At 45.0% G+C, this 18,097-nt stretch overlaps 1 protein-coding gene and 1 pseudogene across 5 annotated transcripts in view; one reads left to right on the forward strand and one right to left on the reverse strand.

The window, feature by feature from the left end:
* Positions 1-18,097, reverse strand: part of LOC119172976 (alpha-mannosidase 2C1) — a 538,513-nt gene that overhangs the window by 440,963 nt on the left and 79,453 nt on the right. For all 5 annotated transcript variants that reach the window (XR_012895065.1, XM_075893986.1, XM_075893985.1 and 2 more), the window contains one exon: positions 14,833-14,963. Coding sequence is in view for 4 of the 5 variants with exons in the window: in XM_075893986.1 (XP_075750101.1) it covers positions 14,833-14,963 (131 nt within the window). In the remaining variant the exon portion in view is untranslated. The remainder of the gene's footprint in view (positions 1-14,832; positions 14,964-18,097) is intronic.
* LOC142814047 (uncharacterized) lies at positions 11,195-12,058 on the forward strand (annotated as a pseudogene).

The following is an 18,097-nucleotide window of genomic DNA, read 5'->3' on the forward strand; positions in this document are numbered from 1 at the left end:
CGCCTACTACCACAGGTTTATCGCCAATTTTCCGCACATAGTGTCGCCCTTTAAACGCAAAAGGAGAGACGATGTTCCATTTTTATGGGGCGAAGAGGAGCAAGCAGCATTTGACGATCTACGACAGTGCCTGCAGACTCCACCTGTGCTTGCTCACTTTGACGAGGACGCTCCTACAATGATCCACACCGATGCCAGCAACGTAGGTTTAGGCGCTGTACTCATCCAGTGGCAAGACTATGCCGAGCAAGTGATTGCATATTGTTACGAAGTGCGGCTCCGACGACGTTACGAAGGGCGCCACAAATCCCACCGCTGCCACCACTGTTATGAAAGACGGCGACGCCAACACGGTCCCGAAAGCGCCACTGCTTCGAATTCCGCCGGGAAGGTCACCAGCCATTTGGTAGCGTAGGTATCTCGGCTAGTGACTGCTTCTGTGCAGAGCTTATAGACAAGCGGATGAGACGACGGTGAGTTAACAAGGTTTATATACAGCATATATACAGAGGCGTTACAAATTCGGCACTGGGGCTGACAGTTTAGAGACTCGAAGAGCCGAGCTCTCTTCTCTGACACATAGGTCTACTGCTCGCGACGTGCCGCAGGGCTCTTTTTATATGCACCGGGAAGATTCTTTAAGTAACCAAATGTCCAACCAGAAGCGCCGCTGGCCGTGAAGTCAGAATCCTCCAATGGGGTCACCGCTGGGCCGCGTCATTCTCATCGAATCCGGAGCCGCTGCGCGTGGTTGCAGCCAAGTACAAGTGACGATGCCACGCATTGTGTGAGACTCTCCTGACTGGAAGGCGCCTATTGCTGCAACGGGCTCGTGGGCTGAGGTGGCTCGCTGTGCAGGCGCGACAGAAAGGCACCGCCGCATGATGACGCCGTTGAGTTGTTCGCGTCAGGTGGGCTCGCGTGCTGGCCTTGACACAAATTGCCTTTTTCAGAGGCATGGTCGTTCGGTGTGGACTCGCAGGCATAACAGCACCCCCGCCGCCAGACAATGCGCTGGAAAGAGGAGCTGCTTCCTGGTGGCTCGGATGTCAGGTGCGCTCGTTCGCTAGGTCCCTCCAGGTTCGCCTCCAGGGCCATGGGGAGAATGCAGCTCTAGACTCTGTTCCGGGAACACACCCCATTCTTGAGGATGGATCCCAGCTCCACTGGCTTGTCGCCACAACTTGTCGGCCAGCATCGCTCGTCTCTTCTAACGATCTTTGGTGTCAGCACTTGTCGATGGTTCTGCAACTTGTCAAGAACAGTTCGACAACAGACAACAAACGACACAAGCAAGTGCCCTCGGTCACCCGACAGAATACCAGACGAAGTATAGTAAAACATATACCTAGCTAGCTACAGGTCTATCAGAATTTCCTTCCGTCTACATCAAGAGGCACATGTGGGACACAAGTCTCTTAAAGTAAGAACTCAAATTTTTACACATACAACAACGTAACGAAATAGAATAGAACATAACGTTGGCTCCTTGAGCTCATTCTGGACGAGAGCACTCAGCTAAGGGCGTGATGAGGACAAAATTTAGCCCAAAATCGCCAGCGAGAAACCGAAAGGCGGAGAAGGTACTAACTAAACACACGACTCAATGCGTCTGCATTAGCGTTTAGCTTTCCTTTTTTCTAGTGAACGTCACAGTTGTGCTGTTGGAGTATCATGCTCCACCTCAGTAACCAGTCCCTTTTAGGCGACATGTTATATATCCAGGTCAGAGGACAGTGATCCATTTCGACCACAAATCTTGAACTGGAGACATAACAGGCTAGCTTTTGAACGGCCCTCAGGAGGCATGCGCTTTCCTTTTCAGAGGTACTGAATGCCTCTTCCCTGCCGCTCAGTTTTCGACCTAAATACAATACTGGCCTTTCGTTACCCGCACTGTCTTCCTGGCACAATATAGCTCCCATGCCGCGATCACTCGCGTCGCATTGAATCACAAATCTCTTAGAGAAATCGGGTGCCATGAGAACGGGCTTATCGCTTAGGGCCTGTTTTAGCTGGCAAAACGCATTCTCCTTTTTTGAGTCCCATAACACTTTACCCGCTCAGATTTTTGAAGTGCGTCAGTTAGAGGTCTGGCAATGCTAGAGAAGTTTTGCACATAATGCTGATAGTATCCAGCCAGGCCCAAGAATGGCTTCATCTCAGATTTCGTGGTTGGTCGTGGATAGTTCACGATGGCGGCTACCTTAATTTCTGAAAGTCTACGCCGGCCACGCCCCCCAACGTGTCACAGGTAAGACACCTCGCCGCACCCTAGGTGACATTTAGTAGGTTTCGCGGTAAGGCCAGCCTCTTTCAACCTGTTCAGCACGACGCGTAAAAAATCGACATGTTCTTCCCGGTTGTTTGAGAAGATGGCGACATCGTCAAGATACGGCAGAGTGAACTCAGAGAGGCCTTGAAGAACGCGGTCCATTAAGCCTGAAAAACAAAAGGGCGCATTTTTCAATCCAAAGCTCAGCTTACGTGGACGATACGTTTCAAATGCAGAAACAAATGCAGCATAGCGGCTAGCACGCTCCGTAAAGGGGACTTGCCAATACTCTCGCACAAGGTCTAACTTGGAAATATAGCTGGACTGTGACACAGTTTCTACCCTCTCCTCTAGGTTTGGTATCGGGTAAGTTTGATCTCGAGTTATGTCATTAAGACGCCGATAACCAACGCATCGCCTGGAATTTTTTCCCGGCACTTGAACCAATATTAAAGGGGATGTATAGTCACTCTCGCCCGGTGCTATGACTCCCAACTCCAGCATTTTAGCGATCTCCTCTTTCATGATCTGCTTTTGCACAGGGAAACAACGATACGGCTTGCTACGGATTGGCTCCTCACAAGGTAGCTCGATATCGTGTTCGATCACCGTCGTGTTTCCGGGACGGTCCGAAAAGACGTCGTCAAAGTCGGAAACAATCCTTCTCAGGTCCTCCTTCTGGACTTGACTTAACCTAGGCTCTAGGTTCAACTGCTCCAAGATTACCTCCGATCCCCTTTCGATTACATCACTAGAACTCAAAATTTCTGCTCCCTCTTCCTCTGAAGCATTCAACAGCAGATTTACGACCGCTTGACGTTGAACGTAAGGTTTCATTCAACAGCAGATTTACGACCGCTTGACGTTGAACGTATGGTTTCATAAAGTTACTGTGGTAAAATTTGTTTGGCCGCCTTCCTAATTTCACTTCATAATTGGTATCAGAAAGCTTCGATAATACTTTGGCAGGCCCTTCCCAATGAACCTCAAGCTTGTTCTTTTTGGACGGCCGCAGCAGCATTACCTGACTTCCTACTTCAAAAGCGCACTTCTTCGCCAATTTGTCGTAGTACTCCTTCGACAACACTTGTGCAGCCTTCATGTGGCTTTCCACAGGATCTTTCGTTTTTCCAACCCTCTGAAGGAGGTCTAAAACATACACAACTACATTAGGGTCCTCATCGAATCCCTCCCAGGACTCACGCAGCATCCGCAATGGTGTTCTCAAACTCCTGCCATACACAAGCTCTGCAGGGCTAAAACCAGTGCTCTCATGACGAGCTGATCTCAAAGCGAACATAGCGGGAGGAATACATGCTTCCCAGTCGCATTTGTGCTCGTAGCAAAGAGCTCTCCGTATCCGTTTCAGAACGAAATGCATAAGCTCTACTGGATTAGATTGCGAGTGATGGATCGAGCTGTGCACTACTTTTATTCCACATTTATTTATAATGGTAGAGGTAAGGCAGCTACTGAAGACACCACCATTGTCGCATTGAATTTCAGAAGGAAATCCGACGTGTGCAAATATGGATAGCAGTGCATCCACGACATGAGGGGAATTGAGCTTCTTCAGTGATATCGCTTCCGGAAATTTTGTGGCTACACAGAGAGCCGTTAGAATGTACCGACAACCTTACCTTGACTCTGGCAGTCGCCCGACGATATCAATTGCTAGGCACCGAAAAGGTTCTGTGATAATTGGCACAAGCTTCCTGGGTGCCTTCTACTTGTCCATGGATTTCCCCGCTCTCTGACAAGTGTTGCATGAGCATAGAAAGTCTTCAATATCCTTCGAGCATTTCGGCCAATAAAACTCAAGGGAAACTCTAGCCTTGGTATTTTTTAATGCCGAGATGCCCTGCCCATGCGTTTTCATGCGCCAGTTCCAATAGTTGGCGACGATACTTTTGTGGCACCAAGAGCTGCTCATACTTGCGACCTTGCACATTTGTGTAGCTTCGATACAGGAGCCCTGCTTTGTCAAAAAAAGAAACATTCTTTTTCTTTTTTCCCACATTTACGCTTTCCATTAGTGCTTTAATCGAGAGGTCCTCACGCTGCTCTCGAATGAGCGTTTTTCGATCAACCCTCGACAGCTTACTCCAACTTTCCGCTAGAGGCGAGAGCGTTGCACCCCTCTCGCTCTGACTCAATGGCGCCATGTCGTCTACCCCTGCTACGGAAACCGTGCCAGTCACTTCGGCAACGGTCCGCTCGAGTGACTGCTCACATGACTCACACGAAGAACTTTCTCTCTGAGGTTCCGTCGACTCGCCCCCAAGGTCACTTGATGAACAAGATCCCAAGGTCACCAAGGTCACGCCCCCAAGGTCACCACATTGAACAAGATCAAGCTCCTACGAAAGCTTCCGCGCTTGGGATCGCGTGAGGGCCATGTACGCTAAGTGTGGGAAAAACAATTTACCCTGCTCTTTGAGAAGCTGCACTGAGTTGTTAGAGAAAAGATAAAGAGAACGATCGGGAAACGCGGCAGACACAGCCGCTTCGGTGCGAAGCTTACCGAACGGGCCTTCAATGACAACCATAGCGATTGGTAAGCAAGCACTCTGCTCCTCGGCGACTTGCCTGATCCACGCGCATTCTCCTGTAAAGTCATCCGGAGACACCAATGAAGGATGGACAACGTCCACGGTTGCCGCTGAGTTTCGAAGTGCTCGACACGTTTTCCCATTCACACTAATTTCTTGGAGATACGGCTCTGACAATCGCATGTTCTTTTCTGATTCTCGGATTGTTGCAAAAGCAAACTTTTGCTTACAGTTTATCGCGATGTGCCCTTCCTTTTCGCAGTTGTAGCAGACTTGCGGCTTCCGTGATTCAAATGCCCGTGTGGTATCAGTGCATTGTTTAGGAACCTCACTCAATTTCTCCGCTTCCGTTTGCCCTTCCCTTACAGTGTCCTTTGTAAGAGACGGGTCCTTGAAATTACGTGCGGAGCAGGTTTTCGTTGATCAGGTTTTTTTAAAAAGCCCTCTTTCTTTTCATCCTTTTCAACATGCACTGCCCTGCTATGCAACTTTCGGCGAGTATAATACTCCTCAGCTAACTCTGCTGCCTTGTTTAGCTGTACTTCACCAAGTTTGTCCTGCAGCCAAAGCTTGACATTCTCCTCGATGCAGCGGTAGAATCGCTCCAATACAATGCATTCTACCACTTCATTGCAATCGTCATAAACACCTTCGCCCTTGAGCCATTCCATTAAATCGGCTTTAAGAAGAAACGCGAAGTCAACGTGTGACTCATTCCCCTTTTTAGCATACCGGAACCTTTGCCTGAAAGCCTCGGGTGACGACTTGTAACGTCTCAAGAGCACTTCTTTAACCTCGTCTTAGCTCTCAAACGCTTCCCTCGACAAGCAAGTTATCGCGTCGGACACTTCACCGGGAAGAAGAGCTAACAGGTTCTGCGCCCAAAGAGACCGCTCTAAAGCATTTCGCTCACAGACGTGTTCAAACTTGACGAGATACTTCGCCATGTCCTCGCCTACTACGAACGGTGGCAGTTGGTACTGAATTCTATAATTGCTGACCTGAACTGTTGGAGAAGCTACGCTAGGCGCCAGCGAACACTGTAGGATTGCCAATTCTATTCGTTTCAAATCGAGGCGCTCCTGTCTCACGCACGCGACGCTCGCGCCTTTCAGCCTCTTCACGTTCGTGAACTTCTCGCCTTTCAGCTTCTTCACGTTCGCGAGCTTCTACTTCTCGCTTTTCGGCCTCCTCGCGGCGTGCTTTGATATCCACCCAGGCCTCATCGACTTCTTCAGCCGACACTCCTTCATCCTTCATGATCTCAAGGATCGTTTGCTTTCGTTTCGCATGGCCCAAAGTAATGCCGAGTTCCTCACAAATTTCGATGAGTTCCTTCACTTTAGGTTCTCCATCGTTAACACTACCCTTTTGCTGTTTGCCCTTGATAAGAATCTACTTGCCATACCCACTATAGGTCTACTAGCAAGGCGCACAAGCAATTTTAACACTGCCGTGTTTACACCCTCCGCATTAACTTTGGTTTCAAAGCGCTCTGACTTTGCTTGAAACGATCAAAGCGCACTCTAATGCTTCACACAGACCTTCTCTAAACTACTATAACCTGAGCTAGAGTAGTCTGGTAAACTGAGGCGAAAACATCAGGCACTCACCGCATCAATGTGGCTGACGCCGGCCGATCCCGCAGCTGCCAACACTGTTACGAAACGCGCCTCCGACGACGTTACGAAGGGCGCCACGAATCCTACCACTGCCACCACTGTTACGAAGCGCGCCTCGGACAACGTTACGAAGGGTGCCACGAATCCTACCGTTGCCACCACTGTTATGAAAGACTCGACGCCAACACGGTCCCGAAGGCGCCACTGCTTCGAATTCCGCCGGGAAGGTCACCAGCCGTTTGGTAGCGTAGGTTTCTCACTCAGCTCGCGACTGCTTCTGCGCAGAGCTGATAGACGAGCGGACGAGAGGACAGTGAGTTAATGAGGTTTATGTACAGCATATATACAGAGGCGTTACAAGTTCGGCACTCGGGCCAACAGTTTAGAGACTCGAAGAGCCAAGCTCTTTTCTGTGACACATAGGTCTACTGCTCGCGACGTGCTGTAGGGCTTTTTTATATGCACCGGGAGGATTATTTGAGTAACCAAATGTCCAACCAGAAGCGCCGCTGGCCGTGAGGTCAAAATCCTCCAATGAGGTCGCCGCTGGGCCGCGTCATTCTCATCGAATCCGGAGCCGCTGCACGTGGTTGCAGCCAAGGGCGAGTGATGACGCCACGCATTGCGTGAGACTCGCCAGACTGGAAGGCGCCTATTGCTGCAACGGGCTCGTGGGCTGAGGTGGCTCACTGTGCGTGCGCGACAGAAAGGCAACGCCGCGTGATGACGCCGTTGAGTTGTTCACGTCAGGCGGGCTCGCGTGCTGGCATTGACACAGATTGCCTTTTTCAGAGGCATGGACGTTCGGTGTGGACTCGCAGGCATAACAATATGCAAGTAGGACGCTTTCCCGTGCAGCGTCCCATTATTCCACAACGGAAAAGAAATGTCTTGCTGTAGTATGGGCAGTTATGAAGTTTCACCCATACTTCTACGGCCGTCCCTTCCACGTAGTCAGCGACCCCCACTCCCTTTGCTGGCTGACCAACTTGAAGGACCCATCTGGTCGGCTAGCGCACTGGAGCTTACGCCTACAAGAGTTTGATATGACGGTCGTCGATAAGTCGGGACGGCAGCACTTCGATGCTGATTGCTTATCCAGGGCACCTATAAAGCAAGACAATGTCTCAGAAGAGGATGACATGGCCTTTAGGAGTGGTCGACACGGTCACCATTTCGTCTAAGCAGAAAAAAGACAGCGAGTTGCTTTCGCTAATTAATTTTCTTATCGGCCAGTCTACAAGCGTTCCCAAGATATTTGCAAGGAGCATGCTATCATTCTGCTTGCGCAGTGGAGTCCTACATAAGAGAAACTTTTCCTCCAGCGGAAATGCCCACGTACTTGTCGTCCTGACATCCATTCGCGATGAGATCCTGAGCACTTGCCACGATGAGGCAACCTCCGGCCATTTCATATATTAAATAATAATACTAATAATAATATTCGGGGTTTAAGGTCCCGAAACTTTAGACGCCATCGTGGAGGGCTCTGGAAATCACGACCAACCAGGGTTCTTTAATGTGCACCAAAATCTAAGCTTACAGCACTTTTGCCTCCATCAAAAATGCAGCCTCTATGTTCAGGATTCGATCCCACGAGCTTCAGGTTAGCAGACGAACGCCATAACCAGTAGACTACCGCGGCGGGAAAAACGGAAAGCTCCATGTATCATAGAGAGCACAGTGTGAAAGAGAACTCTTCTGCCTCTAGTTCTTCGAGCGCTACGATCATTGCAGAAATTACTAGCGTGGCTAGAGAAACTAGACAACACAAACCACATATAAATATTCAACGAAAAAGCAGGCGAGAGAAAGAAGGCAGAAAAATATAGAGAGAAAGAAGACTGGAAAAAGAAAGAAAGAGCGGAGGAAACCTCCTTGAGGTTCAGAACCACTAGGTCGCAGCTACCTTAATAAAAGTTGCATATCTGTGCCAGCTGACACTAGCTTTTGAGCTAACATGCATATATGTTGTCTTTAAAACACTGGGGTATAATAATGACTACTCTGTACAGATCCCATCAAGTTTACTAAGTCCATATGCTTCAAAATGTAGCTTAAGCTTGGTGGGTTTCATGGTGGTTGAATTTACCCACAAAATCTGAATTCGGCCATTTGTCGAAGCACTCCTTTCCAGTATTAGCACTTTTTCTTGCCTGCGCTCTTTGGCAGTTACTATAGAAACAAAAGTCAGTTCTATTGTAAGCTCCCGTGAAATCAGCAGGACATACTGCCAGTGGTATGTCCTGCTGATTTCACTTTTCTCGGCCCATGCTCACCCTTATACATGCACTAGGTGCTGCTCGGATTCCTCGCTGTCGTGGCGAACATCGCTGAGGCGGTGGAACACGGCATCACAGAATCTTGGCCAGGACCTATCGCAACTGATCTGCAGTCATCGAATCATGCTTTCCATCGACCACGGGATGATTTGCTGCAACCTGCGTGTGATCTCCGGCACACCGAGACCAATTCTGCGCATTGTCTCTGTGTCTCTGCATTCTCTCTGTGACGTAACATCACGTGTGCCCCAGGGCAGTGTCCTTGGTCCTTTACTGTTCCTAATATACATTAACGATTTACCCACAGGCATATCTTCTAACTTGCGTCTTTTCGCTGACGACTGCATCATTTACCGCTCAATTAAATCCACCAAAGATCACCTCCTACTTCAAAATGATCTCATATTAATTGCAAAGTGGTGTGACAAATGGCAGATGAGTCTTAACTCTACTAAATGCAAGGTTATCACTTTCAGCCGCAAGCGCATCAATTCCGATTTTTCATACCTCATAGATAGCACATTAGTATCCCAGGCATCATCGTATAAATATTTAGGCGTCCATCTCAAGCACAATCTTTCATGGGACATGCATATTAACACCATTACTGCCAAGGCATCCAGGTCACTCGGATACCTGCGCCGGAACTTGTGGAACTCACCAAGCAGTCTAAGACAACTCACCTATGAAACCATCGTTCGTCCGCAATTAGAATATGATTCACCAGTGTGGTCTCCTCATCAAATCTACCTGACTAACAAGCTTGAGTCTGTACAAAACAGAGCCGCTCGTTTCATTACTTCCAACTACAGCCCACATTCCAGCATAACGCAGATAAAACATGACATACCGCTTGTGCCATTAATTGTACGTCGTTCCATTTCTCTTTTGTCTTTATTCCATAAATATCGCTATAGCATCAGGCCATCTCCCTTACCACTGGAAGCGCCTTCACGCATATCACGCCGCTTGCATAATCAATATAGCATTAAACGCATCAGTGGACGAACTAACACTTTCAATTCATCAGCACTTCCCCGAGCCATTGTTCTATGGAATGATCTTCCCGACAATATTGCATCTATCAGTAACCATCAAGCATTTCTTGACCAATTGCGTAAGCATTTCTTGAAATAGTATCATGTCGTCACCATTACTTTTTATTTCGCGAATTCTTCTGCCATTCTTTCCTTTGCGAGTGTGTGTGATTGGCGAAAAATTGTTTCATGGAATAAGAAATGCTGTTCCTCTGTTTGAAAATGCTTTGCACTGCACATATGTATGCACTGTACCCTTTTTTTTTTCAATTTTGTTTCCCTGTATTTATTAATGCATTTATCTCTGATATTTTTTGTTTCGTACTTGCTCCCCTAACTCAATGCCCTATCGGGCCCTGTAAGGTATCATGAATAAATAAATAAATAAATTGTGGAACGTTTCCGTTTCCGCTGCATGGTGGCCATAAAAAGGGTCAACCTGGCCTGCAACAACTGGGGCACGACACTTTTCTCGGCCCATGCTCACCCTTATACATGTACCAGGTTAGTTACCTAGGTGGAAGTAAATGTTATCGCTCCAACAATCCTATGTTTTTAAGAGTGTCGTGCCCCATTAACAAGCGACAACTTTTATGTTGTCTTAATCATGTGAGCGTGTGTTTTATTGATGCTGTGCTCTTTTTGCTTTGCGATGGATGCTTGATGCTTTTTCAATTTTTTATACTTTTATCTGGAGACGTAGAGTTAAATCCAGGACCCATGAGTGCGGCAGAGCGTGAGCAAATAACGAACAGCGAGAGGATTCTTCTAGAAATGCAAACGGGCCAGGAAACTGTGCTTGCAAAGTTAACAGAAATCACAACTAAACAAAGTGAACTGGAATCCAAAATAATGAATTTAATACAGAAAACAAACCTTGTGGAAAGTCGCATCACTCGTGTGGAAAAAATTGAAGACAAATTATTGGCGAAAGTGGACGAATTAGAGAATAGAACCCATAGACAGAACTTGGTTTTTCTTTGGTGTGCCTGATACGGAAAAAAATGAGACTTGGGAAACGTCAGAAAACTTAATTAAAGGAATATGCAAAGATGCGATGAAACTCGACGACATATCAATTGAGCGGGCTCACCGCATAGGGGCTTTTAAGGAAACCAAGAACCGGCCCATTGTAGCGTGCTTTTCGCAATGGAAGGCTAGAGAAACTGTCTTTAAAAATGCTTTCAAGCTAAAGGGTACTTCGTACAGTATTTCCGAGGATTTCAGCCAGGCCGTGCAGGAAAAAAGGCGACAGCTGTGGAACTATGCGAAAGATAAAAGAGAATGCAAAGAAAACCGTGTACGTCTGAGTTATGATACACTGATTATCAATGGGCAAGCTTTTGTCTGGGATAGCGACATGCAGATGGCGGTTCCAGTGAGGGCGCATGCGCAAATGGATAGAGGCAAATGACCTACACTAAATACTGTTTCCCTCAACGAAAATACAGAGGGTTGCTCACTGCCTGAACGACTTTTTGTTCTGCTAGTAAATTGTCGCAGCATAAAAAATAATGTCGGTAGCTTCATGTCTTTGATAGCTACCATTAAGCCCCAAATTGTAATGGGCACTGAATCATGGTTGGAAGACTCTGTGTGTAATGTAGAAATCTTTCCGCCAGGTTTTACTGTCTATCGGAAAGATAGACTTGGGCATGGCGGGGGAGTGTTTCTTTTAATATCAAATACATTGCCAAGCACTGAATTTTTTTTTTGAAAACGACTCAGAATATGTCTGGTGCCTCGTGAATTTACCCAAGGGAAACAATGTCGCGTTCGGGACATTCTATCGCCCACCGGGCAGAAGCGAGTCGTTCAGTTTAATGTCTGATGCGCTATCTGTTATGCCTAACAGCATATTTCTTGGGGGAGATTTTAACTTGCCGAATTTTAGATGGAGTGCTGGATGTAGTATTGGTGACGGTTCCTGTATCTACTTAGAGTTTGAAGAACTGCTCAGATTGTATGACTTACAACAGTACGTGCTGGAAGCTACACGAGAAAACTCAATCTTAGACTTGGTGCTTTGCAATGAACAAAACTTAGTATCAGGGATTACCGTGTGCCCAGGTATTAGCGATTACAGGGCTGTTGCCGCAGAGCTTAGCATACAGCGTGTACGGACATCTCAGGCTCCACGAAGAAAAGTGTTCAGCTATGACAGAGGAGATTATGTTGCTATTAGAACTGAACTAGAAAATTTCTTTCCTACTTTCCAGCATATGTCAAAAGCACACTGTCCGTTGGCTCTGTGGTCAACATTTCGTCACAAAATGCTTGGATTGGTTGAAAGTCATGTTCCATGTAGATACTTGTGTAAAAAGAAAACGCATAAACCTTGGTTTAACGCAGAACTACGCAAACTTGTCAGGAGGACGCACTTATAAAATATTTTCTGCTAATTCTAGTTTGATAAACCACAATCACTTGGATGAAATAAATAAATTATTAAAAGTAACAATTAAATCTGCAAAAGATTCTTTCTTTGTTAAATTAGGCAAAGACCTAAAAGAAAACCGACGGCATTCTGGAAGTATGTAAAGCAGAACCAAAAAGAAGATATATCTATACCAGCCTTAACTGTCGACGGCAAAGCCGTGACGACAGACTACCAGAGGGCAGAATGTTTTAATCAATTTTTTCAGTCAGTTTTTTCGCATGAAACTGCCGAGCAGGCATCGCTTCTAAACAATGCCGCCCAGAGCAATATTATGCCAGACATTCAAATTGATGTTAGAGGCGTCGATTCATTATTACGCCGCTTAGATGCAACAAAAGCCATTGAACCTGATGGACTGTCCCCAGTAGTTCTCAAAGAGTGTCATGACGTTATTGCTCCATGTTTAAGTATCACCTATGAACTCTCCCTCGAAACTGGTCTTATTCCCCAAGATTGTAAGACAGCAAACGTTACACTCGTTTTCAAATCTGGAGATAAAAAACTCAGAGAAAATTACAGACCGATCTCATTAACGTCGGTATGTTGCAAAATATTTGAACACATTTTACATACCAATATATTTAAATTTCTTGATTCAGACGCTTTAGTTACTCCCTCCCAGCACGGTTTTCAAAAGGTTATTCCTGTAACACACAACTAATAGAATTTCTGCATTTCAAAACTCACTTTTTCGGTAGTTCTTTTTTCGTAAAAACAATACAGGAATGGAACCGTCTACCGGATGATCTCTTCAATGAAACTGATAATGAATCCTTTTTTTCTTCATTGTAACAACTCCTACAATATCACTGCCACTAAGAATGGTTTGCTGTCTCGAAGCGCGTGTGTGTTTTCAAATGCATGACTGTGACGTTGTTTTCACTCACCAATATTCGAGTGTTTTTTTTTTCTCTCTTAAAATATTTTGAGTGCTGTTTTATTTGTTGAATCTATTGTTTCGATTAAAAACTATGTAGTCAAATTATTATGTGTACCTCCCCTACGTAATGCCTCATGGCAATGTAGGTGAAATGTAAATAAAAATAAAATAATAAAAATTTCGTATTCTAAGCTATTGATAACAATAGTCGTATAGACGCGGTTTCTATAGATTTCCAAAAAGCATTTGACACTGTGTCCCATAAGCTCTTGAATGTAAGGCCTGCTGTATTGGGCATAAATAAAAAGGTTCAAAAGTGGATACGTAATTATTTGAATGGTAGAACCCAGTCCGTTGTCTTAAATAATGTCAAATCTTCGTCCATAGCAGTAACTTCGGGCGTTCCCCAAGGGAGCGTTTTAGGACCCTTACTGTTCCTAATCTACATAAACAACATAGTTGAAAACAATACATCACCCATAAAATTATTTGCTGATGACTGCGTCATATACAGAGAAATCACGACTGAATCTGATACTTGCGTTTTGCAAACCGACCTAGATCACATAGCGGACTGGTGTAAAGAATGGAAAATAAATTTAAACATTGAAAAGTGTTGCAGTGTAAGCTTTTTAAGGAAAATATCCAAATCATTTCATCAATATAACATCTATAGCGTACTTATTAACACACACTGCGATTATAAGTATCTCGGTGTTCATTTTACTGAATCGTTTACATGGAACAAACACATTGACACGGCCATAGCAAAAGCTAGTAGGATGTTATACTTTATTCGAAGAAATTTCAAACAGGCGACGCGCGAAATCAAGGAAACTTTATATTTTTTGCACGTCAGGTTCATACTTGATTATGCATGCGTAGTATGGAACCCCCACCAAGACTATCTTATAACTAAAATAGAAAAACTTCAGAATCAAGCGGCAAGGTTTCTTTTAAATATTTATAGCCCCTACGCCAGCGTTTCACAAATGAAGGCCACTTTGGGATGGGATCTGCTACGTGTACGTAGACGAAAACCACGGCTCAAACTGTTGCACCAGATATATTACTTTAACGCAGGAATCAATCACCATAGCTACCTTGTTCAACCCCCCTACACATCCACTTGCTGTGACAATAGCAAAAAGATATCTACCTTCAAATGCAGATCCAATACTTTTTTCCACTCATTCTTTCGAAAAACAATAAGAGAGTGGAACAGCTCAAGTGCAACTTGGTTAATATAACAAATAATGATTTATTTTTTTCTATGCTGTGAAATTCTTCTTGCATTATGTATGTTCTGTGTGTATGTAAATGTATCTTGTGATGCATTATTATGTTCTGATAAATGTGATGATGGTTCTTTTTTTATTTTTATTTTTTTATGTGCATTATGTATTTTGCTACATATTCCTTCGTACAGACTGTTTTTTGTTCTCCCCCTACGTAATGCCTATATCGCGATGTAGGTACCCTGTAATTAAATAAATAAATAAATAGGAAAAGACTGTATGAACATAGAGCTAAAATGCAGAAAACCGCGAAGATGCAACACTACCGGTGCAGGCAACAATGCCTGAGAGCATTTAATTGCACACAAAACAGCCAGTTATCATCCACGTGGATGCACATGGCTCAAAACACGTGGGCATTAACAGGGCAAGAATTCCGTGGCGTGTTGCAAGACCCACATGGACAAACATTACTTACCATTAAAAAAAAGTATGAATTTACACACCTGTCATTGACGTCGATGCAATTAACGATTTCATTGGCAGCGTACAGTGCCTCATAAGAACGAATGCCATCCTTGGGCAACTCCCTCGCCATCTCAGCCAAGAGCTCCAGATCAGTGACCAGAGCGTCGACCTAGAATGGGGAAGAAAAAGAGATAGAAAAGCCGAGCTGCAGTGTGCGCATCATGTTACAAAGACATTTGCACATGTAAATTACGCGGACATGGCAATGGGCAATGGTGTAAATCACGAAGGAGGAGGGGGTCCTTGTGTCCAATCTTGAGATTTATCTTTTTAAAGACATTTTATAGACATTTAATTGGTTAACAGCTACAGGACATTCAACTTTTTTCAATGACTGTTTAATTTGTAGTATGTACCTGTGTTGATTCATGTCAACTGTGTGATACTTGAATCACTATTGCAGCTTGACTGGTTTCCCGGGAAATTGAATACCATTGCAGCTAAGTGACCTGGGTGGCCATGTTTACTCATTTATTTCTTTTATTTATCTATTTACAGTATACTTCAGTCGCAAGACGAAGCAAGGGTGCATAATTCCCAGTTTAACTCTCATACAACGAAATTTCAAGCAATAAAGATATCATAAGGCACAGGAACAAAAAATAAATGAATTAGAATGACGGCAAGATGATATAAATTGCAACTACAGAATGCAAAGCAAATGCACTGTGAACAGCTGAGAGCTTATGTTGTATTGATAGGGAGAGAAACATACATAATTATCCACGTTCAGATTATCATTATCACAGAATGCTTCAAATGGTAACTCGTTCCACTCATTGATGGTCCGAGGAAAGAAAGAATTCATGAGTGTATGCACTAAGTAAGGTTGAAGAGTCTCCTGCATGCAAATGCCTAGTTTGTCTTGAAATTCGATTTCTTATGTGTGTTTCTGGACAAATGCTAGATTTATGAAAACAAAGCGAGTGTGAAAATTTCAGCCGGGTTCTATCGGTATTCTAAAGTATGGATGTTATTAATGGTCATGATCGTTGTTGGCACGTAATTTTTGCGGTAAGCATTAAAGACGAAGTGAACCGCCTTATGCTGCACCACCTCAGCTTTCTTAATATCTTTCCTTAGATGTGGGTCACAAACAACACTATTATAGCCCAACTTCTGTCCTACAAAAGCATTGTGGACTGACAGTTTTATTTTTGAAGGTGCTGGTTTTAATTTTCAAGACCAAGCTTTCTAGAGGCAGATGAGCATGCTTTTTTTTAATGTGATTTGACTATGTTAGGCGGTTTGTAAATGCAACACCTAAGTATTTATCTTCTTCAATTTCAGTCAAGGGACCGTAATTATGATTATATATATAATTTATCCAATGGTGTTTTTTATTTGTTATGTGAATCACAATTGATTTATCCCTATTTCATTTCCTTGACCATTCTTCGCACCACTTAGAAATGCCATACAGGCTGTATTGCAGGCATTTCTGCTCATCAGGAGTAGTAATTGTTTTAAAATATATGCAGTCATCTGGAAAAAGCTTTATGTCCACTTGCAATGCGTCTATTCATTTACCAATGACACTTATGTACACTGAAAAGAGAACAGGTCGCAAAACACTACCTTGAGGGAAACCGAACGATACTGGTAGAATACCAGACATGTAGCAATTTAACATACAGTTTGCGATTGTGAAGGTAAGAACAGATCAAGTCAGTGAAGTTAACAGGTAGCTGTAGATTATGCAATTTAGAAATTAGTTTGCTATGAGTGACAAGATCGAATACTTCACTTAAATCTGAAAAAAATAGCATCAATGTGATTCCCTGTATCAATCAACGACATGAACTCATAATTGTTGTGACTATAGTTGCATTGTCGGTATTTCTTTTCTAAATCCGTGCTGTGATGGCGACAGCGAGCTGTTTTCCTCAAGAAATATAGTAATGTGTAGGAAGACACATTACCAGCGTACAGCGTTTGGTTCCCCACATATATTATTTATCTCTGCTCTGGCATGGACGTCCACAGAAGCTGTGGTTCTTGCTGGCATCTTCTTCTCTCGTGCTGGCTCGAACATGCGGAGCAGCTGTGGCACAACTTTTTCATTTTCTCTGAGACGCTGACGGCTTGCCATAAGGCCCTCCCTCTAGCGAGGAAGCTCGTTGATTTGATAGATATGTGGGGTTTAACGTCCCAAAACCACTATATGATTATGAGAGACGCCGTAGTGGAGGGCTCCGGAAATTTAGACCACCTGGGGTTCTTTAACGTGCACCCAAATCTGAGCACACAGGCCTACAACATTTCCGCCTCCATCGGAAACGCAGCCGCCGCAGCCGGGATTTGAACCCGCGCCCTGCGGGTCAGCAGCCGAGTACCTTAGCCACTAGACCACCGCGGCGGGGCGAAGAAGCTCGTGCGCCATGGAGCGAACCTTCTGAGCAGGTTGTAGGTTCTGCTATTGCGAAGCGCATTCGTCTCGTTTTCGCGAATAGCTTGTAGTCTTCGAGGGCGGCGTCAGTGTCGAGGAAAGCGGGCTTTATGCGATCAACGGAGACACTGTCTTCGCGTCCGTTAAGCAACAGAACGAAATGCTTCAAGCAACGCTTGACGACCTTAAAGGGTCTGTCGTAAGGAGGTTGCAGTGGTGGTCTGATTGTGTCATGTCGTACGAAGACGTGGGTGCAGTCGCGGAGCACACGACTGACGAAACTTGGGTGTCAGTGTTGACGTGCAGAAATAGGGGACACATCTCTTGTGGCATTGCTGAGGCGACTGGCATATCAGCTACGTCCAATGGTGATACCATTGACATGTCAAAAGATTTTCCAGGAAGCCTTAGGGTAGTGCAAAATACGAGTACAGCTGAGGAGCAGGACGCATCCATTAGTATCGTGCTGCGCAGAGTGAGGAGGACGAGTGGTAATCACTCCATCCAGAGTATCGACGATTGCAAGGCCATGAGCAAAGCTTTGAGTTGGCGGTTAAATCGCTGAACCATGCCATTCGACATCGGGTGGTAGGCCGTCGTCTTGATGTGGTAGACACCAAGCATTCAGGACAAAGTGCGGAAGAGCGCGGAGTCAATTTGATGACCACAATTCGTTGCGATGGTTTATATAACTTTGTAGCGGCTTATTCACACGGTGATGAGTCCGTGGGCGATTGACTCAGCCGTGACGTTGGTGAGGAGTAGTGCCTCAAGCCACTGCGTGAACCGGTCTAGGCAGGTTGAGTTTGAGTTTGAGTTTATTTAACCAAGTGACAAGTACACGAAAATACACT

This window comes from Rhipicephalus microplus, chromosome 4, assembly GCF_043290135.1.
Source record: "Rhipicephalus microplus isolate Deutch F79 chromosome 4, USDA_Rmic, whole genome shotgun sequence".
Taxonomy (NCBI): Eukaryota; Metazoa; Arthropoda; class Arachnida; order Ixodida; family Ixodidae; genus Rhipicephalus; species Rhipicephalus microplus.